The sequence below is a fragment of the Plecotus auritus genome, assembly GCF_963455305.1.
Source record: "Plecotus auritus genome assembly, chromosome: 7".
Taxonomy (NCBI): domain Eukaryota; kingdom Metazoa; phylum Chordata; class Mammalia; order Chiroptera; family Vespertilionidae; genus Plecotus; species Plecotus auritus.
This window is the reverse complement of record NC_137774.1, coordinates 119,900,518-119,924,809: the sequence shown is the minus strand read 5'-3', so window position 1 is coordinate 119,924,809 and position 24,292 is coordinate 119,900,518. Positions and strand designations below refer to the sequence as shown.

Below are 24,292 nucleotides of genomic sequence, written 5' to 3'. Positions count from 1 at the left end.
AAAAAAATATATTTTATTGATTTTTTACAGAGAGGGAGAGGGAAAGAGAGCCAGAAACATCACTGAGAGAGAAACATTGATCAGCTGCCTCCTGCACACCTCCTACTGGGGATGTGCCTACAACCAAGGTACATGCCCTTGACCAGAATCGAACCTGGGACCCTTGAGTCCACAGGCCGACACTCTATCCACTGAGCCAAACCGGCTAGGGGCCATATATTTCCTTTTAATGAAGGCCAAACTTTTTACCAACAGTAAGCAAGTTTTTTAAAAAAATTCATTTCAAGTGGTTCCTTTTAAAAAATGGAAGCAAATAATGTGACATCCCAAGTAACATATTTGTATTATGAGGCATGTTCCTTACAGAATTAAGCCTACAATAATCTGATTCTAAATCCTATATAAAATTTTAATGTAATTATTATTTGCAATATTAAGGTTTTAAAAACTTGTAATTTTTTAGATATACCATATTAGTCTTTGCGAGTGTTGTAGGCTTTGGAGTTATTCCCACACTCCTGGTTATTATATGACTGTTAGCTCATGACTGTTCTGAACTTTACCTCATCCCCAGCCTTATACAGTTGCATGAGATGATGGTTCTAGTACTTCATTAAGCAAATCAAGGTCAAACTAAAATATGATCGGATGTTCTCTAGAGATGTTCTGAGGAGAGGTGAACAATGGTGAGACTTAGCCCACCCTGAGTATTGAATATGACAGAAAATAAATCTATACCTCAGGAAGTGCTCTCCTGACAACCTAAGAACTCATCCCTCCATCCTGTGGGAGTGGTTGATAAGCCTGAAGGGCAGCAAGTTTATCTGCTGAGTTCTTTAATTAGGCAATTGTTTTGCCAGAAAATTTACTGAATACTTAACTAAAAGAATGATTATCTCAGCTGTACTAACCTTCTGGTTTGTACCTTTTAAAGATCTTTATGGTTCTGGGGAAAGCCAGTTGTGTGGTAAAGAACAGAGTGATGGCTACCAACACCACAAATCTGCACAAGTATAAACTACATGTCTTGTAGCAAAAGCTTATCTAATAGAAATGGGAAGTAGATGATGCAAAGCTACAAGAAAAGCATATGTGCCTTTTGATAAAAACAGCAAAACACCAAAAAGATCATAGTTGAAATATTAGTGACCTTGAAAACAGGAAAGATGCCTTTGGAATCTCCCTTTTGGTAATCTTAAGTCACGTAATACATAATGTACATTTAACAACTAATAAGCAAATGTACATTATGTATCAGGCTCTGTGCTAAGCTTCTTACTGGTGTTATATTTCACTTAATCTTCATAACCCTAAGACAGGCACTTTTAAATGTCACTTTACAAATCAAAAAGTGAGGTTAGGAGGCTACAGACAGTACCTGAGGTTTGAAGAAGTGGTAGAACTAGGATTTAAATTCGGAACTCCCAGAGTAAAAAAAAAAAAAAAGTTTTGTTAAGAATCACGCTACAGCCCTGACCAGTGTGACTCAGTTGGTTATTGTCCTATCCACCAAAAGGTCACCGGTTCAAACCCTGATTAATTTTAGATTTGTGCATTTGACTAATTTATACTGTGATCCACAGAAAATTTTAAGCTATTAAGGGAAAGATCTATGTTTGTCTTCTAAGTCCCTCAAATAGTAGTAAGTTTTTTATGTAGTAGGTACCCCAAAGTTGACTAAGTCAACTCAGTAAAGCTGATAGGATGAAGTCATGTGTTTTATTCCCAGTTCACTCTGACACTCTGAATGAGAAAATGTATTCCAAAATATATATTGTATGGTTCTATTAAGCTGTCAATATAATTTTGTGGTTAAAATGCTTTAAATACACAGATTATAAAAAATACATAAATTTAAATTCAAAGCTACGTACTTTCAAAATTAACTTTCCAAGGAAATGAAATTCGACATTTTCTTGCATTTATATTAGTGAACTTATCATCACTAGCTCTGCAAATAGCCAGTAAAATTAATTTTGAAAAGGTTAAAGTAAATCTGTTGTCCTTATCAATCTTGAAAAAAAATGTGCTGATACTGCCTCTGGTAGATTATAATCAGAAGCACATAATTTAAGGACATCCTGTCTGGTAACTGTGCAGTGACACTGCCATCTAGTGGTCCTTTTGTGCTGCAGGCCTCCTGGGCAATGCTCAAGGGACTTGAATACAATCAGATGCGTACTTAAGCACCCATCTTCATGTCTCACTGTATTATAAAGTCTTTGAGGGAGGAACCATGTCTCATGTATTTTCTTTCTTGACTAAACTCAATAAATATCTGTTAATGTTGAAGTGAAACATATTTTGGACCCACCCAGCTAAGACTATTAGAAAGAACTTTTTCACTCTTCCTCTTTTACCTTCCCCATGCTCCCCATACCCCTAACTCTTCTACTCAGGCCTGCATAAAAACTGGCAACTGTAAAAGCTGTAGTGGGATTATTTGAAGTTTCTGTTCCCATGACCACATTACCAATTTAATAGCAGAAAATGAAATTATGCATTATTGACTTATCCTTAATACTAGAGAATAAAAAAAAAAGATGGCAGTGAATTCTTTCAGTGGTTTAAATATAATGCAATCAAGTTAAGCAGAATTTCAGAAAGATAAACATCATTAAAATTACGCTTCTAATAGCCACACTTTACTGAAAGCATATAAAGTGCTTTCTGTGCACTGCTTCATGTGGTCTTCAAAACAACCCTATAATTATAAATCCAATTTTAATAATAAGAAAAACTGATAATGGTGAAGGAAAGAGGGAGGGAAATATGGCTTGCCTAAGGTTGTTTCCACTAGTGAGTGGAAAAGCTATGATCTGAAAGCAAGCAACCTACCTATTTTTGGTAGAGAAGAAGAACAACAACAAAATAACAGAAATGACATTTAGATTTAAAAATATACCCAAATATTCCTATTCAAAATTATTCTGAAGAGTAGATTTTAGCAAATGTACCGGTCATCAAAATTATTTGGAAAATTGTATTGCCATAATTATTCTTTAGAAAACATGCATTGAACAAGTCAAATTTATACAGGAAAGAGAGTTTGTTTATTTATTTATCTACGTTGGTCCAAATAAAACTAAAGGTGGCTTAAAAAGGGGTCACAGTAAATTCTTGAAAATTATTTAAGATATAAATATATTACTCTCCCCAAAAGCTAGCTGCTTCCAAGCTTGACTTAATATTTTGCATATTTTCTCTCCGTTGCTTGGTAAATATATTTGCTTCTCCTTTCTGCAATCGACGTCTGACAGCTGATTTTTGCTGTTTTGTCAACTGACGTTTCACCTTCTGTTTCACCAATTCCTGGAAAGATTTCAATAATTAGTATCACTGATGATTAACCATTTTGATAGGAAGTAAACATTCAATAAAACTGCTAATATTTTTCAAATTTCTGTTAAAAGCATGTATTTTTAAAATTCCAAATACTAATAGTACTATACAAATCAGCAATAAAAAACAAAACTGTTACGAAATAAATTACATTCCTAACAAAAATACAGATTATAGTAAAGTCACAATTCTTTGAACAAATTACCATAGTGCCACCTAGTGTCCATCAGGAAAACTTAAAGAAAAAAATCCCTCACACCAAAATAATCAAAACAAAAACTTGTTCCTCTGCATTCTAGGTAAAAATAGGCATGTCTTTGCAGTACAAAATTATGTTTGAAAGCATTCACTACTAGTAAAAATATATCCAAAATAGAGCCTTCATAACTTCCAGTATAGAAATGAGCTGAGGGCAGCAGTTACCCATGGAAAAGTCTACATACAATTTTTGGGAGATGCTGAATGCTTTCTCATAGTGAGTGACCATAAATTCAAGTGATTTCTTATTACTTAGGACACAGGCTGCCAATGACTGCCAAGCCCCCCTTGATCTAAATTTCTATGATCTTATCCTTCAAATTCAAGCTAACTTACATGTTGCCTTTTTCCTGAAAGCTTTGATCATTCCTGTATTACTGAATTTGTACTTATAATTTTATACTATTAACATGTGAGGCCCAAATGCTGAGACTGTCTTGTACATCATGTAACCTTCACATGCAATCTGACTAATGCAGTAGTGACCTAATAAACACTTGTAAACGTTGAGTGAATGGTTACCGGAGGAATTGTTGAACAGCTTAAAACACTGCCCACAGAAGTAACACTCAGAGTTCTTGTTCTAGATCGATTAATATCTTCCATATTTTCTTCATCTCTAAAATTAAAACAGTACAATTCATCTAGTTAATTTTTATAGTTAATTATGCTTAATTAATTTATATCATTCCTTACATGATGATAAAACTTAAAGACACAAAACTCCTCAGAAATACCATTATATTTAACATTTCTGTGAAGGTAAAACTACCCACAATTCAGCCAAATATATTAACAATTTTCATTTTTCAGCATTCTGATAGTCACTACCAAAACTTCAAAATGGTAGACTCTTTTGGCCATCAAAATTTATTATCACTTAGTCACAATTCATGTATGTTCCCCTCTTCTTTCACTTAACTATACACAAATATGACTCTTACAATCTAAATCCTTGGAATAGTTTCTTATCATCTTCCCAAACAAAAGCAGATGGAAGAGACAGTGCTCTACACTGCTCTGCTAAGGTAGAAAAACTGCAATGATAGATAGAAACTGTCTAATTTGTTTTACGCATTGTTCAAAGTTTTAATGCATAAGAAACTCAGATGATATTAATTCTTAACAGTCATTTTTCAGAAACATGTTATACTTTTATTTTGAATAAAAGTTTTGCCCAACATGTGTTTAGAGAGTAAGAACAAATTATTCTGTGCTTAGAAGACTATTTAAGCTATGTAGATTTTCTTCTATTACTCCAAATCCTGAGCCCCTGCAACCTTAATATTAAATTTTACATGTTTATCATTAAAGGAGTAATGATCCTAAGTCTCAATATACAGTTATATGAAAAAAGAACAAAATTCTTGTATTTTGCTTCACAATGAGACTAACAATAAAGCAGCCTTAGGTAAGCCAGAACATGTATTGAGAAATGCCTAATAAATGTACTAATTTAATTTTAATTGTCATATTACTATTTTGAAATAAATAAAACTATTATTTCATTAAACTATTTATTTGATTCTGGATAAACTATCCCAAATCTGAAAATTAAAGTTTAGATAATTTGCTAATCTATGCTGAGACTGATTAATGTTTGCAAGGAAAAAGTTCTTGAAAGAAAAAGAACATAATAACATTACAACATTATTTTACATGAATAAGAACAGAAGGTTCAAAATATCAGATAAAATTCATTGTATTTCACTATGAAGAGAGCAAACATTAGATATATATTATGAAAATACTAGAGGCCTGGTGCACTAATTTGTGCACAGATGGGGTCCCTAGGCCTGGCTGGTGATTGGAGCCAATCGGGGCCTGCCGGCCAGGGGGAGGGACCACAAGAAGTTGGCCGGCTGTGAGAAGTTGGCTGTGGGAGTGCACTGACCACCAGGGGGCAGCTCCTGGGTTGAGCATCTGCCCCCTGGTGGTCAGTGCACATCATAGTGACTGGTTGACCAGTCCTAATGGTCACTTAGGCTTTTATATATATAGATACAAATAACTTATCCATTTAAAACATGATCAATTGAATGAGATCTGTATTAATTCTTTGAAAGTAATCAGTTTGTACTTCAAGGCAGACTGCTTAAAACTGAATCAATATGCTGTCTAGCATCAGGTCGATTGTAGAAGATAACTGGAATTTTAACAAAAGGGTTATTTGCTTTCATTTTACACTTAAAGGCCAGCTCAGAATACAACTCTGCCCTGTTATTTGAAAAAATACTCATTTACCAGAATCGAAGAAAGTACAGGTGTCCAGATTAAAGTAAAAAAAAATCAATCAACAGAAATCTATACCTGAAAGGCCTGAATTCTTTGTTTAATGATGACAAGGCAATCAGATGAGGGCATTCATCTTCATACTCTTCAGAGCCTGTGGGGCTTCCTCCTTGACCTCTCTTACCATCTTGCCTGGTGTCATTTTCAGTGTTGTTTTTCTCCCCAGAAAAATGAGTTACAGAATTGTTTTCAACAACCTGCCCTTTTATTTCTTCTAAAGCTTGATTGAATTCAGTCATGTCAAAATTGTGTGCATCAGCACTTTCCTCTGACACACTGTCTTCCTTTATTTGTTTAAGGTCTCCAGACAATCTGCCACAGCAGTCAACTGATTCATCAACAGAGTTTCGTTCACTTTGATTTTCTGATCTATAAACCTTTGCTTTTTCTGATACCTCTTCATCAGAAAATGAAAATACAGATCCTTCCTCTGTTTCAATATCATCTGGACCTACTGGATGAAGGAGTTCATCATCTGCCTGCATTTCCTTTGTGTAGCCGCTGGCAGAAACCTCTACATCAAGAGAGTCCTCCCTCCTAGGAAAAGAAATGTCAAGCATTCAGAGAGGTGAAAATCTACTTGATATGGAGAAATATTTATTACTCTGAAAAAATTATAATTCTTAAGTGAGTTTATTTATGTATTTTAAATATTTTCCTTGGCCTGAAATGTAATACTTAAGTTACTTAAGTATACCAATATAAAAAATATAAGCTGGCTGTTATTTACAAATAAAGTAATATGACTGTGAAAAGTAATAGATATTAATAGAAAGATCACAGAAACTTGGTTTTTACTGATTTAATAAACTAACTTTCAACAGGGACTAAAGATTTCTTCTTTTAAATTATGTCAATCATCCCAAGCCAATATTTTAAGGGTGTAAAATAAAGGAGAAAATTTGGCTTTCAGAATGTATTTATAATGAGGTTCCATGAATCAATTACAGATAGCTCCAGTTCTGAGTAAAGGAAAAACACAAATTCTGATAAACCCTTGGCTTGATTCCTTACAAATGGATTATTCACATAACATCCCTACAATGAATAAAAGTTCTTGAATTTATAAGCAACTATGTGTGTTCTTCCCCCAAATTCAGTAATATTGTCTTAATGGATAAAAACCAGGTATTTTCTAGATTTTAAGTTTCATTTATATACCACACAGCTGATACTCAATAATGATTACAATATGTCAAAGCTCACTCACTATTTTAACATCTTTTAGATTAAGACTGTTAACTTTTAAAACTAAATAAATCAGGTATTAAACAGAGTTCTAGTTTTAAGCAATGCAAAGTACAAACCTGATATCACTAAAGGTTGGATAAAGCTCACTTTCATAGCTGAAACGTTTCATGAAGAAATCTCTAATGCATTTAACATCTCTGTCAAAATACCTGCAAAATAAAGAATCAATTTTTATAAGGTTTTCATTTTTTCCTTATTAGTCAATGACAATATCCTTAGTATTTGTTGTTGTTATGACACTTCTACTCCTTACATGAAAAAGGATGTTACTTAAATAAAAGAAAAAACCTTTGAAAGTTTGAAGTACTAAAAGTAAAAGCAGAGGAACTAAGAAATAAAAGCTGTTAAAGGCATACAGCACCTATGGTTAGAAAACTCAAGATTTTCCCATAATGCAACATGAGGTTTTCCTATAATGCAATAGGATGAATATATATCTCAGAAAAGAAGACTATGGGCCTGTAATTTGGGGGCAGCAGGTTTCCTGTGCAGGGGTGGGGAACATCCAGTCTGAGGGCTATGTAAGGCCCACAAAATCATTTGGTCTGGCCCTGCCAAGGCATTAGGGGTGAGTTAATTAAATTTTTGACTGAATATGGCAGGCTAATTTTTAAGTTGATATTTTGTGCTTAACAGAACTCCTTCATTCAAATTAAATCACAATGTATTCAAGAATAATGCACCCTTAACTAGGAATGTCATAATCTGTTATATTTCTGTCTCTAATTCTGTAGATTCCTAGATGTTCCTTTATTGTGTGACTATGCTGCACCACTTTAATAAAAATGGTAATTCGTCATCATCCAAAGATATATTAACCACCCAAGTGGCAGGCATTAATCTATTAGTATTGTTTTGTTGGGAATATTCTTTAAGTTTATTTTTAAGTGACATTTCTTTCTCTAGAGTAAGTGTAGATATTTTCTAATAAAAATCAGGAGGAAGAAGAGCTTCACTGAACACAAACTGGTTTAAGCTCAAACTTTGCTCATATTATATAAGTGATAACAGTTATCTTTGGGGAAAAGGAGAAGCTTCTCATTTTATAACCTGGAAGGAGAGGATAAAAAAATACCCTTAATTGAATTATGCTCCACTGCATCATGGAATACAAATAAAGAAAAATATTGTCACATTTCACAATTTGGCTGGTTTAAATGGTTAAGCAATGTGAGGAATAAGATTATTATGGTATACAAAGTGGTTCTGCCCTGTGTCAGGGATGAGGTTTTATGGGAATTCTTTTCTAATAATAAAACAAAAGCTAAAAATGACATGAGAGAGATTATTGGTTTGGCAACTGAGTCCAGTCCAAATCCATAACTTTTATTAAGGCCATCAAGATTATTAAGTTATGCCTGCTGAAGCCCTCTTGGAAGCAACCATGGAGAAGGGGAAAGGCAGAGAAGATGGGGTTCCTTCCATGTCCCTACTTTTGTTTGTTTTAAAAACTGGGCTTCCACCTATATGTTGGTTTGAATAAAGGGTTCCATGGCAAAGAAAATTTGACTTTTAAAAGTCTGTCAGATTATAAGAGTAATTCAAATTGTTTTAATGGTTTATAAAGGCAGGCAGTTTCTTCAGATGTCTAATACACACATAAGCTAATGAACAGGTTTTAAAAACTGGATCAAAGTGCATTCCCCTTTAAAATAATGAGGAATAAGATTCTTTCAGGGGAAATATCTTAGTAGTTTGATATCATTTAATGTTAAAAAACCCAGAATTTTAGACCACTGACATCAGCCACTTCCAAATAGTTATTGACCCAAATGACAGTATTACAAAGTTGGACATTATGAATAAAAAAAGACTGCATCACAGATAAGCACACCCACATTCACAATCAATTTCAGCACATACCATTCAGCATTGGGATGAGAAGTTGAAACCATTTGTGGAAAATCAATCATGGTGATGTGGTCATCTTTATCCAAAATGAGATTGAATTCATTGAAATCTCCATGAATCAATCCATGATTTGCAAGTTTAACAATTAGTTCCATGGCTTCATCATATACTGATGCAGGATCTTCAACATGGTGTATCTGACATCTGAAAATATTTTAAGTATAATGTGTGTATACATTATTTCCATTATTTGTCTCCCTTTTCATTACCATCAGCATTTAGACACAACAGCGTCCATCTATTATTAAAAAAAAAAATAAGCCACACCCTGCATCGATTTTGTATTTTCTTTTCATTGTCACATCCTTTCTTTGATCTACATGTGCTTTCTCCAAATCTTTCCCCCCGACTCTAACAAACCATTTCTTCATCCACCTTGTTCCAATAAAATAGTCCTTGTCAAGACTATCAATGACTTCTATGTTGCTAAATCCAATGGCCAATTTTCAGTCTTCATCCTTTTTGGTTTTCCGGTTAACTTCTTCCCCCTCCTTGAAACACTTCCTTCACTTGACTCCTGGTATTCCAACTCTTTGGGCTGTCCTCTGTCCTCTTTCTTCACTAATCATTTCTTCTTAGTCTTTTCTGCTAATTCTTTTTTCCCCCCGACCTTTAAATTTTGGGAGTTCCTCAAAGGTTAATCCTAGAGCCTCTTATTTTATCTTATTTCTTATTTAAAATCACTCCTGGTGATCTCATTCAGGCTCATGGCTTTAAACACCACATACATACTGACTTCGATCTAGATTTCTCCTCTGAACTATTATGTATCTCAAACTTACTATGTCCCAAACAGTAACTTTGATTCTGCTTCAACCTCTAACTTCACACTGTTCTTTAGGTTTTCCAGCTCATCTATAAATGTCAGCTTTATCTCAATTAAGTCATCATTCAGGTCCAACACCCAGTTATTACCTTTGACTTGCACCTTCCTTCATCTCAATATCCAATCCTAAATAAACCATGTTGGCTCTTCCTGGAAAACATCTCCAGAATTTGACCACTTTTCATCACCTTGATATCTATAACTGATCTAAACTACCTGTCTCTTGACTGGATGATTACAATTGTCTTCTTAATCTGTCCTTATTCTCCTTTCAGTCTAGACTCAATAGAGCAGCCAGTGATCCTATTAACACATTAATCAGGTCATAACTATTCTCAGTTCAGTACTGTCCTATGGCTTCTTATCTCAATCAAAATTAAAGTCCTTGTGCTAAATATCACTACAATGGCAATCACATTACAATATATAAAAGTATCAAATCAACATAATACCATAATTTATATCATGTGCCAAATATATTTCAATAAAAAAATTAAAAGGCCTTGAAATGACCGATAAATTCTAGTGATCTGATCCCCTGCTGTCTTTAGAATCTTACACAATTTCTCCTTTACTCATTCAGCTTAGCCACAATGACATCATCCTCACTGTTCCCTAATATTCTGGAAATACTCCCACACCATGGATTATGCACTTGCTGTCCCCTCTGCCTGGAATCTTCTTAGATATCTTCATGGTTCCCCCCATTTCATTCAAGATTCTTATCAGTGAGACTTACCCTGACCACCCATGTAAAACAGCAGCCTCCTTTACCCATCTCAGTCCTTCTTGTCCCCTTACCCTGCTTTATTTTTACCCATAGCATTTACTACCACCTGATATATACATATGGAGCAAAAGTAGGTTTACAGTTGTGAGTACCCAAAACAATTTCTTTCTTTCTTTCTTTTTTTTAATTGATTTTAGAAAGAGGAAAGGAGAGGGTGAGAGAAACATCGGTCTGCTGCCTCTTGCATGCCCCCTACTGGAGATGGAGCTTGAAACCTGAGCATGTGCACTGACTGGGAATTGAACCAGAGACCCTTAGTGCATGGGACGATGCTCAACCAACTGAGCTATACCAGCCAGGGTTTATTCTTGTATTATTATTTATTATTTATTTTCCATATGAACAACTGTAAACCTATTTTGCCCTACCCTATATTTTCTTATTTAGCTATTTACTACATACTCTCCTTCCATCAGAATGTAAGCTCTGTGAGGGCAGAGATTTGGTTTACTGCTGAGCCTGGAACGTGCTTGGCACATACTAGATTGTTAATAAATATTTGTTGAATGAATCATAGAGTTAACAAAATACATAATTAATGAAACTGCATTTTCAATTTACCTCTAAGTCTACTGCTAATATGTTAATTTCTAATCTCCCAGAAATAATATTCTAGTTAGTTTAAACAAAAACTTACTTTTAAAAACTGAACCTTACATTTGTAATGACCCACGGTTTCAATAATAATAATAAATACTTACAGAGGATAGCCATTTATGAGTTCCATGACCACTGCATGGCGATTATAATCAATTGGCTTTGGAACTGGAAATTTCCTCTCATACAATGCCTAAAACATAGCAAACAGTATAAACTAATGAAGAGGTCATTAATTTTTAAGAAACAATGAAAGAAATATATCTGCTCACAACCAGAAAAAAAATCCAAGCCTTTACAAAATTACAGTTAACATATGATTATTTGTATAGGACTTATTCACAGCACAGAATGAGCTATACATAAAAAAATTAAGCCAGTTTACTTCACATTTTCACCAAATACTCATTTATTAAACATTTACTAAATATTTTACACTGTGCTCGGATTACAAGTGATTGTGAAAAAATCTCTGCCTTTAGGATATATCCTGTATACTTTTGTAAGTTTCTGCCATTTATTGGAGCATGCTTAAAAAAAAAAAATCAAATAAAAATATATTGTGACTTAGGAAGGACTCTGTCTTGTGACACATTAGGAAATGAAATATTCCAATAGATTAGGCATTTTAGTTTATAGAGCACTGACCTTTTCTTCAGACCAAATATGATATAAGTCTAATATATACACATTGTAGTGGTCTGAGTCAAATGTTACTTCAGCCCTGGCTGGGTGCTCAGTGATTAGAGCGTACGCCCTTGCACTGAAGGGTCGCCAGCAGTACGTGGGTTGCAGGCTCGATCCCCGGCTGCTGTTGGGGCATGTGCTGGAGGTAGCCAATTGTTTCATCAGGTATCAATGTTATTCTCTCTCTCCTCCTCCCTTCCTCCTTTCTACTTTCTAAAAAAAAAAAAAAATCAATGGAAAAACTATCCTTGGATGAGGATTAACAACAACAAAGAAAGTTACTTCAGATCATCCATAGATCCATTTTTCTCTTATGCTTAACTTTTTCTATTCTTTATTTACAAAGTCCTATTACTTTCTTCAAAATGTTAGATTTATGACCTCTGCCATTTGAAATGCTACCATTTCAAGTAGGTTTTTGTTCTCGATACCCAATTACTCCAATGGTTCTAGCTCTTGCCACCATACCCAACCTTTATTCTGTGTACCAATAGGAAATTAAGATGCTTGTGTCAAATGCTGTTTTTAAAATCTACAATGGCTACTTGACTTGGGGTGGTGAATACACAATACAGTGTACAGATAATGTATTGTGGAGTTGTACACCTGAAATCTATGATTTTGTTGACAATGTCACTACAATAAATTAAAAATCAATAAATATAAAAACCTGCAATGGCTATAAATGCTGATTTTATTCTGAACAACTTTTTCTAGTTTTCAAAAATCTCTTTAATCCACTTAAGCATTCTGACTTTTCCCAATATTCTCTCCAATAAGCATTCTGGAGTGAAATCAGGACAGTTACCACAGTGACTATTACCTAGACACACAGAGCTTACAACCATATTGCTGCCTTCATCCGAAGTGGTTCCTCTGCAAAACACACTGTTTTACTATCTTCTCTTTATAGCCAAATCATGTGCATGCTTCATAACTTTACCCAAATCCCACTCACTTTATGAAACCTCCTTCAACTATTCTACTCTACGAAAGTTTCTCTAAACACATATAATTTGATTTTTAAATTGTTCTTTGTTTTATGTGTGTTCATGTTATCTTCCCAACTTTAAGACACAGACTGCATTGGTTATTTTTTCGGTATCTAGCCCTATACCCCACCCTACCCTAGTACTTAATATAGTGACAGGCACATAGCTGATACTCAATATATACTTAAAATTGGTTGCTTGGCTTAAAAAACTTTTTTTTTCAATGCAAGTGATTCTGAGCACTCTCTGGCAGCTCAATAGCATATAGTAATGTTAACTATTGTCATAGTGGTCTAGCCCATGTACCACAGCTTAACCCTTAAGCTATAGCTCAATTTTACCTTATTCTCTGTTAGGAAAATATTAGTATATTTAAGAACATGTTTAAGCACAATCAAGTTCTATTGCTGTAACTTCATATACACACCTTGAGAATATACTTAATATAGTTTTGGGAAATTATGTAATGATTCCCACCAAAATGCCTACTTACTTATTGACCAACGCAGGGTATAAACCATTAGTATAAGACAAGAAATATATTACATGTATGGTATCAGTATCATTTGTACTATGTTGAGAATTTACCTCATGATCACTAAACATTAAAGCACATGAATTAAAATAACCTACTAATACCAAACTGAAACTTCCAAGAAACAGTGGTCATCCATTGGACGACTTTTAGTAATTTAATTTTTTTAAAAATGAAGATGTTATAGCAAATAAATCCCACTGAGTAATAAAAAATGTAATGTTATTTTCTGTTTAATTTAAATATTACTGAAGATAAGTTATCAAATAAAGAGACATACGTACAGTTTAAATATACATTCACACATACACATTGTGAGACAATTACATCATAAATGTATTTTAACTTACTCTATCTTGTTAATAGTCGATCATATGTTGCCTTTATACATTTATAACAATTAAAACCTTCACCTAGAAAAACACCTAGGAAATCACCAGGAAAACAACAGAAACGAATCAGTAAGAGTTAAAAGTGACTGTAGGTAGGGAGCTAGAGATGGAGGCAGCAGACTGATGCTTGTCACTACAGCTTTTCAGCTTCAGGTATTATTTAGTTAAAAAATAAACAATTATTTAAAAAATACCTTCATATAGGCAAATTCTTTCATGGCAGAGAGACGAGATAAATAAAGCCAAGACATGTTATGCCTGTGTTTATGGTAATCACGCTTGTTTTTCAGATTTCGAAAGGAGGTTCTTCCCAGTCTGTGAAGCTTTAATGCAAATTGCTGGCCTTCTTCATTTGCAACAATATAAATATCTAGAGTCAAGATTTAAAAAAAACATTATTATACTTTTATGCTAATAAGTTGAAACAATTCAAATTTTCTAACTTTGTCTGATTTTATATGTATCAAATTTTATCTTTCCTAAACACCAGAAATACTTACCAGCCAGCAAATTTTTCTTTATTTTATTATAATCCGAAATGATATGACATGTATGTAATATCTACTACAAACAAACAGGGATGCAATGTGTCAAAGGATATTGTTTCTAAAGGAGATCAATGCTCAACTCAATTTAGTGGGAAACCATCTAATTGCTCCTTAGTGTCCCATATGTACAAGAAGTGACTTAATATTTTCCTGTTCAAAAACAAGTTCATTTCAACAATTGCTTCAATGAATAATATTCAGTTGTCAGAATATTAATCACATAATTAGATGTAGATCTTTCCTTAAGTATTCCAAATGTCAAGACAAGTTGTTATTTGTAAAATTAAAATGTAGAATATATCCTAATTATTCATGGGAAACTTTATTACTATACTTACCAAGAAATAGCCTCTTTCTTACATTGGTGGGATTATAAATTGGTGCAAACATTTTGGAGGGAAATTTGGTAATATCACACTTTTAAAGAGTACATAATTTTTAAGAATATGTTTAACAACTAGGAGTAGTAAAATCAATTATGGATTGACTGTAGCACCCAGCAACTATGAGAAAGACAAATCTGCTGATGTGAAATATCAGGGACGCATCAAATGGAAAAAGATCAAGGTGCAGAATAGCAAGTACTGTTTGCTTTTACCTGATATTAAAAAGATATGTGACTGTGTACACATGTGTGCTTAATACATTATAGATTTGTATTTACACAAGTTTTTAGAATATTTCACGAAGGATATGCAGGACATCAATAAACAATGATAGCTTTGGAAAGTAATAACAGGAGATTAAGAACTGGGTTAGGGACGAGATTTCCTTTTTATTGTACTCTCTTTTGTACTATTTATCATTTTTAAGAAAAATGAAGTTCTTAAAAAAAAAAGGCCATTATTTTTTAAATGGAAAAATATTGGACATAAATTAAGAAAAAGTGTAGCTCAAAAGATATTCATTTTTCTCATTTTATATATTGTATACACACACTGCTGTATTTAGCACTCATGTTACTTATTAAATATATACCATAATCTGCATATTAATACAGAAGACATACAAACCATCTGAAGTATATAGTAACCTCTTTTGGAATAGGCTTCCTAATAATTCTTTTTCTCTTAACTTTAATTTTCCTTCCTCAGTTCAGATAAACAATATAATTATATAAGATAAACTGTACTGGATAAAAAAAACAGTGTATAAGAAAATCATTCCCTGTTCTTAATTTCTACCAGTCTTCCACATAGAAAATACATAAGCATTTGTTCAATGCTATTTTAGAATGCTTTTCTATGTTCTATACATACCCAACTTTGCCTTAGTGATCATATTACTGTGAAGAAAGTTTGTGGTTTTTAGATATTCAGTATTCTAGTACTTCCTTATGTTACATATTTTAGCTATTACAAACATCCAATTTAACCAATTAAGAGCAAATAAAATATTTGCCAAAGATTTCAGTTATTAGAGAAAAACTAATTCTTGGTATACTTAATTTTCAATAATACTTATGACAAAGTAATGATCCTCTATACTCAGGGTAATGAAAATGCATTCAATAGTACTGTTAGCACTTACCTGATTCTTTGCCAACACCCATCTGGTTTCCAACAGACTCAACTACCTGTCTAGAAGAAAGTGTTTTCAAAGCTAGGTAGTCATAGCCTGCATTTGTCAACCGATAGCCCTGCACAGCTAGACAAAAGCAAATGAGAAAGACCATATTTTAGTTACATTGTACCACTAAGTCACATCAGTTCAAGTCATGAGAATTTAAACATGGGAAATCTTAGCTGGAAAAGATTAGCTATTCAGTTTTACAAGTTTAGCATTTCTTCCTATAATTTGTGTTTCTTCTCTAGAGTTGTGTTACTCAAAGTGTGACCACAGACTGATACCAGTCTATGTTACTAGTCTGTGACAAGATACAGAAACTGAAATGAAGTGGTTAAACAATTTTTATATCAATTTGACCAAATTATTTTATTCTTCAACTCTAATAAGGAATTTGTACCTACATTTTATCAGTTTCATTTTTCTAGAAAGGACTTTTTTATTGTTATTTTATAAAAGTATAGATCCATGATAGGCTGAAAAACAGAAACTCATCCCTCACCACAAATGGTGTGAGAAATAATGTTCTAGAGCCGCGGTTTGCCGCTCTGTTGACTAATGAGTTTGCCGACCACTGTCTAGAGAATCTTGTGGCAGAGTGTATTTTCCAAAGATGGCAGCATCAATATCTATATCCTGCTTGCTCTTATGTAACTGGAATTGCTAATCCTCTACAAGGAGGTACAGACTATTTTTCCACCCTCTTGGATGTGGGTGGGCCCTCTGATTGCTGTAACCAATAGACCACAGAAGTATACTGTGGAAGTTGTGTCAGTTTCTGGTTTGGCAACTTCTACTTCCTGCCTCCTGGAAGGCTTGCTGGGGTGGAAGCCAGTTACAATGAAAAAATCACAAATGGTGCCTCAAATACTTACTTTTGGTACGCTCCCAAGCTATGAGTTTATGTTTCACTAATTCCCTTAAAACTTTATTACAACCACCATGTTTAAGGCTGGCTATAGAAGCAACCAAACTGCAGGCAACTATTTCATGGTTCTTCATGCCCATTTCAACCTGAAATTAAAGGAAATATTATGTAATCATAATCAACACAGAGCTGCTATCAAACTTTGCTAAGAAATTAACTTCTCCTTCAAACTTCTCTGACCATGCAGTTCCCCATCCGATTCTGAGACATAATTACTATGTTCTCTGGATATATTTTAAATCACGATTTGATATATAATCAGTGATATTCATATTCCATCTCACTACTAAATGATATATACTTCAAGAGAAAAGAATGTGAGTGCTTAACATAGTTACTGACATGTGGTAAGTACTAAAATATTTGATATCCAAATATTTGTCTTTAAAAATTACAGATATTCCAGGTATTTATTAAGAAAGTATTAATGAGCCAAAACCGGTTTGGCTCAGTGGATAGAGCGTCGGCCTGCGGACTCAAGGGTCCCAGGTTCGATTCCGGTCAAGGGCATGTACCTTGGTTGCGGGCACATCCCCAGTGGGGGGCGTGCAGGGGGCGGCTGATAGATGTTTCTCTCTCATCGATGTTTCTAACTCTCTATCCCTCTCCCTTCCTCTCTTCCTCTCTGTATAAAATCAATAAAATATATTTAAAAAAAAAAAAAAAGAAAGTATTAATGAGAACGTATCATATGTAGTATTGTAAAAGATTTAAAAATATGTAAAAATACTCTCTACCCCTGGAGAATATATTATCTATAAGGTAAGAATGTGCACATCTAATTCTATTAGCAGGTAAAAAAGGAGGTAGCTGCCGAAACCGGTTTGGCTCAGTGGATGGAGCGTCGGCCTGCGGACTGAAGGGTCCCGGGTTCGATTCCGGTCAGGGGCATGTGCCTTGGTTGCGGGCATATCCCCAGTGGGGGGTGTGCAGGAGGCAGCTGGTCGATGTTTCTCTCTCATCGATGTTTCTAGCTCTCTATCCCTCTCCCTTCCTCTCTGTAAAATATCAATAAAAATATATAAAATCAAGCCTTACTTTAAAAAAAAAAAAAAAAAAAAGGAGGTAGCTCAGGGCCGAATAAGAATACTTCTAGCTGAGGGATCAGCTTCAAGAAGTAGCAGCACTTGAGACTTTGAGATACAGGATTACAGAAAAAGGAGACAAGGGAATACCAGGGAAAGACAATAAAAGATTTGGATATGGCACATAGGCAAGAAAATACAAAGCACAGGAACAGCTATTACAGTGGTAGCTCAGGTGGGATAGCATGTAGAGTTCATGAAAAGAAGGCTGCAAAATGCTTTGGAGTAAGATATGGAAGGCTTTGAATACAGAAAAGGAGTTTTAGATTTTATACAGAGGACAGTAGGAAACCCTTGAAGATGTTTAGGCAAGGAAGATGTATGCAGGTTTGTTTTAAGAACATTAATCTAGCAGAACTATGTAAAGTGGTGTAGAGAAAGCAAACACTGGAGGTGGTATATTGGAGAATTAAGATGATAGTCTAAGCCAGAGGAAATAGAAGCCATTAACAGGGAAGAGGTAGTGGTAATAGAAGGAAAGAACTAAAGATCTTTGAAAGCAATATGGAATTGGCATTAGAAGCGGGAGAGTAAAGGAAATGAATCAAAGCTGAAGTGAAGAGGAAGAGCAGGTTTTAAAATTATAATAGTAATAATTATTTTAACAGAGTTTGGGAACAGAGGGGATTGACAAAGTTAATGAATCTGATTAGCACACAATGAGTTTGAGATGTTGGAAGGTCCTTCAAATGAAGATGTTTAAGGAAAATTGGAAAAGCAGATCTATAATCAGGAATGAAGTCATAATTAGAGGGAAAAAATTGTCAATTATTTGATAAAGGTAAGAGATGAAGCCATGAAGTAGATGAGCTCATCAAGCAAGAGATAATGGAAGCAAAGGGAGCGTTGAGGGGCAGAATTCTGGGGGAATTTTACGTTGAAAGGTTACGGGCAGCCAGTCAAAGCATGATTATCAACAGAGGATGTGCCAAGGAAGTAAAAGGAAGACAGGGTCAAGGAGAGGTGCCACTAATACCAATGTTGGTCAGAGATAACTGAGACTGCAATTAGTATGATATTTAATGAAGTCATTCCTTAATGAGCTTCAAAAAAGAACTTAAATATTGCAGAGACAAAGTTTTAGAATTAGCATTGTTTTGATGCCCCAACAAGAACCTCACACTTACACTTAACTCATCTTCCATGCTCATTTCTTTCTCTTGACTACTCCCTTATTCCTGCCAGAGGCATTAAGGAATAAGTGAATGTGCTGAGGAAGTAGAGAAGGAAGTGACAGTAGGGCCCGGCCAGTATGGCTCAGTGGTTGAGCATCAACCTATTAACCAGGAGGTCATGGTTTGATTCATGGTCAGGGCACATGCCTGGGTTGCAGGCTCAATCCCCAGTGTAGGGCATGCAGGAGACAGTCGATCAATGACTCTCTCTCATCATTGATGTTTCTATCTCTCTCTCCCTCTCCCTTCCTCTCTGAAATCAATGAGAGAGAGAGAGAGAGAGAGAGAGAGAGAGAGAGAGAGAGAGAGAGAGAGAAATGACAGTAGGTAAAGACAGTCCAGCTGAATTGAATCTATTGGAGGAAAAAGAAAAGTGCCCTCCAAATTTCATTCTGAATTTGCATTGAAAGTTTAATAACAGCTCTTAAAAATAAATGTATTGTTTTATTCTGCAAATGCCCAATCTATGTGCTGCTTTTTGTGCCAAAAACTAGGACCATAAAAACAGGTGTGGTTTTTTTTTTTTTCCATTTTCCTGCTTGAAAACATTCAGTGGCTTCCCTATACTTTATATCCCCAACCATTCAGCCTCTTGCTCATTATGTTCCAGCCACACTGGCCTTTCCACTTACTACTGCCTCGGCCTCCAACTATTTCCAAGGACTTCACTGGGCCAGCTACTTCTCATTCAGCTAGTATCCTTCCACTCTTTCTTTTACTTAGCAAGCATTCATTCAGTACCCAACGAGTCCCAGGAACTTTTTAAAAAAGTTGGGTTACAACAGTAAACCGATGAGATTCTTGCACTCAGCAGCAGGTCTTCTCTATCTACACAACTCAAAGACAGCACTCATTCTCCCGCGCCACTATGAAAGGTTTCTATCCCTTTATCCTCTTCATGGAACTTACTGTCTGATGTTATCCTTGTTATTTATTTATTCGTTTACTTGATGATCTGTCTCCCTTGTCTTGTTTGAGCCCCGATGAATTCCCTAATATTGTTACTAAAAACCCGACCAATGTGTTGATTGAATGGACCTGAAAGAATGCCATGAGCGTGAGTCTGTGCGTGGGGAACTCAATGCTATTAATTCCCAGGAGCCTTAATCCCTTCTCAGCTGGTCGGAAGTCCAGCGTCAGAACAATTTCCCGGGCCACGGAAATGCGTGTGGCTACAGCACAAGGAGGGCAGAAAGGAAGGACACAATTAGAACAGGGGCCTTTGCCGTCCTTGTTTGGGAGACCATAAAAGCCTCCGAACAAAAGCTTTTGAAAAATTCGACTCTCTGGTCTTCTTTTCCCCATTCCCAACCTCGGCCGCGTTCCAGGGCCCAGAGCACGCACCGCTCCCAGGAAACTTCCAGGAAGAGGACGCACGGTGAGGACGGGCAGGGGACAGAGGTGATCGGCGAGTTTCTTACCGCGGTCAGGACCCTGAAGTCATCCCGGCTCATGTACCGCAACTTGGCCACATTCACCTTCCCCATGGCGGCCCCAGACCCGGTGCAAAAGCCTCTTCCAAGACAACCGGAGAGCGCAAGGCACGTCGGAACTCCGCCTCCCGCGCACGCGCCGCGCCTTCCTTCAGGTCCTTGCTAACAAATAGACGTACGACTCTCACTGGCACGGGAAAGTAAAACGTCTGGATCTTATAAAGAACCTAGTATGGAAAAAGTAGAGTACATTTTAAAGTGTTTTTTTTTTAATGTATATGAGTTGGCGGATTCTAAGTGTTTGCTGTAATAATGACGTTTTATTTTTCAAATCTGTCAGGACCAACTGCTTAAAGGACCTCTGAGCGTAGAGTGTTAATTTTTACCAAGTTTTATCCCCAAATAGCAAAGCGAATTCCAACAACAGAGGAGGAAAATGAACCTGAGCGGGACTCAGGACGATCAAGGGTCCTACAGATAAAAACGATGGTAATCACACAAGCAGCCCCTGGGTCTAACGGCCTGCTCGGGACAGGGGAAGGCGTGGTGAATGGGCATTCTCTCCACCTGCTCAGCACAGTTAACCCTCGATTTCCGGACCTCGGTTTAACGGACTTCACATTTAAGAGACAAATTTCTGGTCTATATATCATATGAACAAATTAACACCCTGTTAATTTTTAAATGTTTTACACCAAGATTTGCTTATGATGAAATTAATGGGTTATTATTTTGTTATTAACTCACTGTTATTTTTAACACTTTTTAGCGAATAGGCCATATGTTGGGGGAAAAAAAACCGCTAGTAATTTCGCTGACCTAAACAAATATTACATATCTACAAGTATAGTTACTTTACATATTTAAATCCAAGTCACCTCTGGTAAACAATGTTCTGCAAGTGATTAACATGTGATCACACTGAATGGCACAGTGATCGGTTCTGTTGTCACCTGGGGAGACGTTCTGCAGTAACTTTAACACCTGGGGCCCGAGTTCCACGTGCGCTAAGCCACGCCCCAGCACTCCTTGTGATTGGTGAATGCACGCATTTACTAGACCTATCCAGTGTAAATTTAAAATTACAGTATAATACATAATAGAAAATTTTTCTGTGAAATTAAACTTTTCATACATAATTTTTTAAAAAATAGATTTTTATTGATTTCAGAGAGGAAGGGAGGGGGGAGAGATAGACATGCAGAAACATCCTTGATGAGAGAGAATCACTGATTGGCCGCCCCCTGCACACACACCCCTTCCCGGGCCCTCCCCGCCTGGAGATGCAGCCACAACCCAGCAGGTGCCGGACTGGGAATCCAACCACTGAGCCGCTGCCGGCATACATACTTACTTTGAACCACTCAAAGGTGTCTACATAAGTAAAAACAGGTAAACTAATTGTCCATTTGAATTAGTCTGTTATATCAAGGTTTTACTGCACTGGTTGTAAGTTGGTTCTCCAGACCCCAGAGTGCGCCTGCACCGGTGGGGGTGGGGGCTGTTGTCTTTGCTTCTCTGGAACATTTCCAGAATTTTCTGTTGCATTTTGTTGGTTGCCAGCAGACCTAGAAGGTTTGGATACTCAGGGCCTCCATGTGTTTTAAGGGCTTTAGGGAAGAGCAGCCCACACCGGCCCTAGTACTCCTCTCGACCTCTACAAAAATGGCCATCCGAGCAGTAGGAAACAAAACGGAAAAAGGTTGCATAGTCTACTTATTCCGTCCCATACAACAGCAACGAGGATTACTAAGTGTGTATGATAGATGCTTCATGAGTTATATTTTAAAACTTTAAAAGGCAATTATTTTGGTACCCCTCACGTGAGGTTTGGGTGCTACATATGGACACGGAGGATTGTGCAGTCGGCTTCAACTTTGATCTCATTTTCAGCCACTGGTGTTTCGCCTCTCTCAGGGTCCTGTCTCAAAACTCCCAATGTAAACTTTGGAATTCTGTATTTAGATTTACATTTTTCCCCCCTTGTGGGGTTCCACTGACCTATGTGCTGGTTTTCCTTCCCTACAAGGCCCTAGTGAGTATTTTGTAAACATGTACTGGAGTTAATTGTTTTTTTTCTTTTTGGTTCTCTGATTGAGTGATTTTTCTTCAACTCTGTCTTCTAATTCACTGATTCAGTCCTCATCTTTCCGTAATCTGCTGTGTATTCCTTCCAGTGTGTTCTTTATTTGTGCTATGTCATTCTTTATTTCTGACTGTTCTTTTTTCATAGTTACTATATCTTTTCTCATGCTATTGAGCATCTTTACCATCATTATTCTGAACTCTGTATCAGGTAAATTTCTTATCTCTATTTCATTTATCTCTTCTTCTGGAGAATTCTCTTGTTCTTTCATTTGTGGGTTTATTTCTTTGTTTCCTCATTTTGGCTGCCTGTTTGGGTTTGTGACTATGAATTAGGTAGATCTGCTATGCCTCTCAAAACAGGCAAAGACTCAAAGCCTCCAGAGACCACCTCTGGCTGCAGACCGATAGGATTCCTCTTGATTTTCTCTTAGGCAACGGTCCACAGCTGTGGTAAGAATTTTTTTCCAACAGGGTGGCGTAACTGTTTTTGCCTGGAGGCTAATTGTTGTTCTCAGTCTCTTAAGGGGCAAAGTGTTTTCCAATAGGGTGGGTCAGCTGTCGTCCCCCAGGCAATGTTGCCTGTGTAGCAGTTGTCTGGGTGAGAAAGATTACCTCTGCATCCTGAGGGAATGGTGCAGCACAGGAAACCCGGTGTCTGCCTTTTGAGCTCTAACCCCAGAGCCCTGGATCCAGGCTTCTGCTCACCAGATCCAGTCCACTCAGCTGTTCCTCTGTTGGAGCACAAGATGGGTTGCTCCTCAGGGAATTTTATGCGTTGGCCCTTAAGAGGGTGCCTGAATTTCTAGCCTTTGCTCCCTGGCAGACCGCTACCCCATTGCTTTTCACATCCAAATATTATGTGGGTATCCTTCTCAGTTCTGGTGCCGTCTGCTGGGGGGCCCAGCTTGGGAATTTGACCCCAGAGTCTCAGTGGCAACCCCCTACAGCTGAAATATCTCTCCAGAACTTCAGCTGCTGTCTAAGGGATCCCGGCTAGCCCTTTCCTGCCTTCGTCCCTCCTACCAGTCTCTTCAGGCGTCCTCAAACTACGGCCCGCGGGCCACATGCGGCCCGCCGAGGACATTTATCCGGCCCGCCAGGTGCCGCTGCCTGTCCTGCTTAGCAGCCGACTCGTCCCGGGGCCCGCAGTGCGCATAGGAATTTGTTCACAGTTTTTTTTAAAAAACTATAGTCCGGCCCTCCAACGGTCTGAGGGACAGTGAACTGGCCCCCTGTTTAAAAAGTTTGAGGACCCCTCTATGTGGTCTCCACTTTTGGTCCTCGGTTATCAGGGTTCTCTCCAGTGAGACTTCCCTTGATTATTCAGTAAGTTTTTCTGAATTTTAGTTGTATTTCCATTTTAGACCTGGGAGCATGTCCGTGCAGCATCCACTTACTCCACCACCATTTTAAGTCATGTACGGAGTTAGAAGGAAGGCAGTTGAATCTGCTCTGCCTTTCCAACCAGAATAGTAGTACTCTGAAATCATTGAATACAGGAAGCAGACCAGCCCTCTATCCCCTTTACACTACAACCTTGGTCTCCACGCCCCCCACCCACCCCACCCCTGACCCCCACTTGAATGCAGTAAATCT

At 36.6% G+C, this 24,292-nt stretch overlaps 1 protein-coding gene across 2 annotated transcripts; it reads right to left on the bottom strand.

Moving 5' to 3' along the window:
* RIOK2 (RIO kinase 2) lies at positions 1-20,725 on the bottom strand. Of its 2 annotated transcripts, none has more exons than XM_080680003.1 (10): positions 20,597-20,725; positions 16,863-17,001; positions 15,952-16,068; positions 14,068-14,243; positions 11,372-11,460; positions 9,007-9,198; positions 7,200-7,292; positions 5,911-6,429; positions 4,123-4,219; positions 1-3,312 (listed from the first exon to the last, which is right to left on the bottom strand). In XM_080680003.1, exons 1-10 carry the CDS (start codon positions 20,660-20,662, stop codon positions 3,148-3,150), a joined length of 1,653 nt encoding a protein of 550 aa, XP_080536129.1. In that variant the 5' UTR covers positions 20,663-20,725; the 3' UTR covers positions 1-3,147. The 2 variants fall into 2 exon arrangements, with proteins under 2 accessions (XP_080536129.1, XP_080536130.1); XM_080680004.1 differs by lacking the exon at positions 20,597-20,725 and adding an exon at positions 17,431-17,534.
* Positions 20,726-24,292: the final 3,567 nt, after the last annotated feature.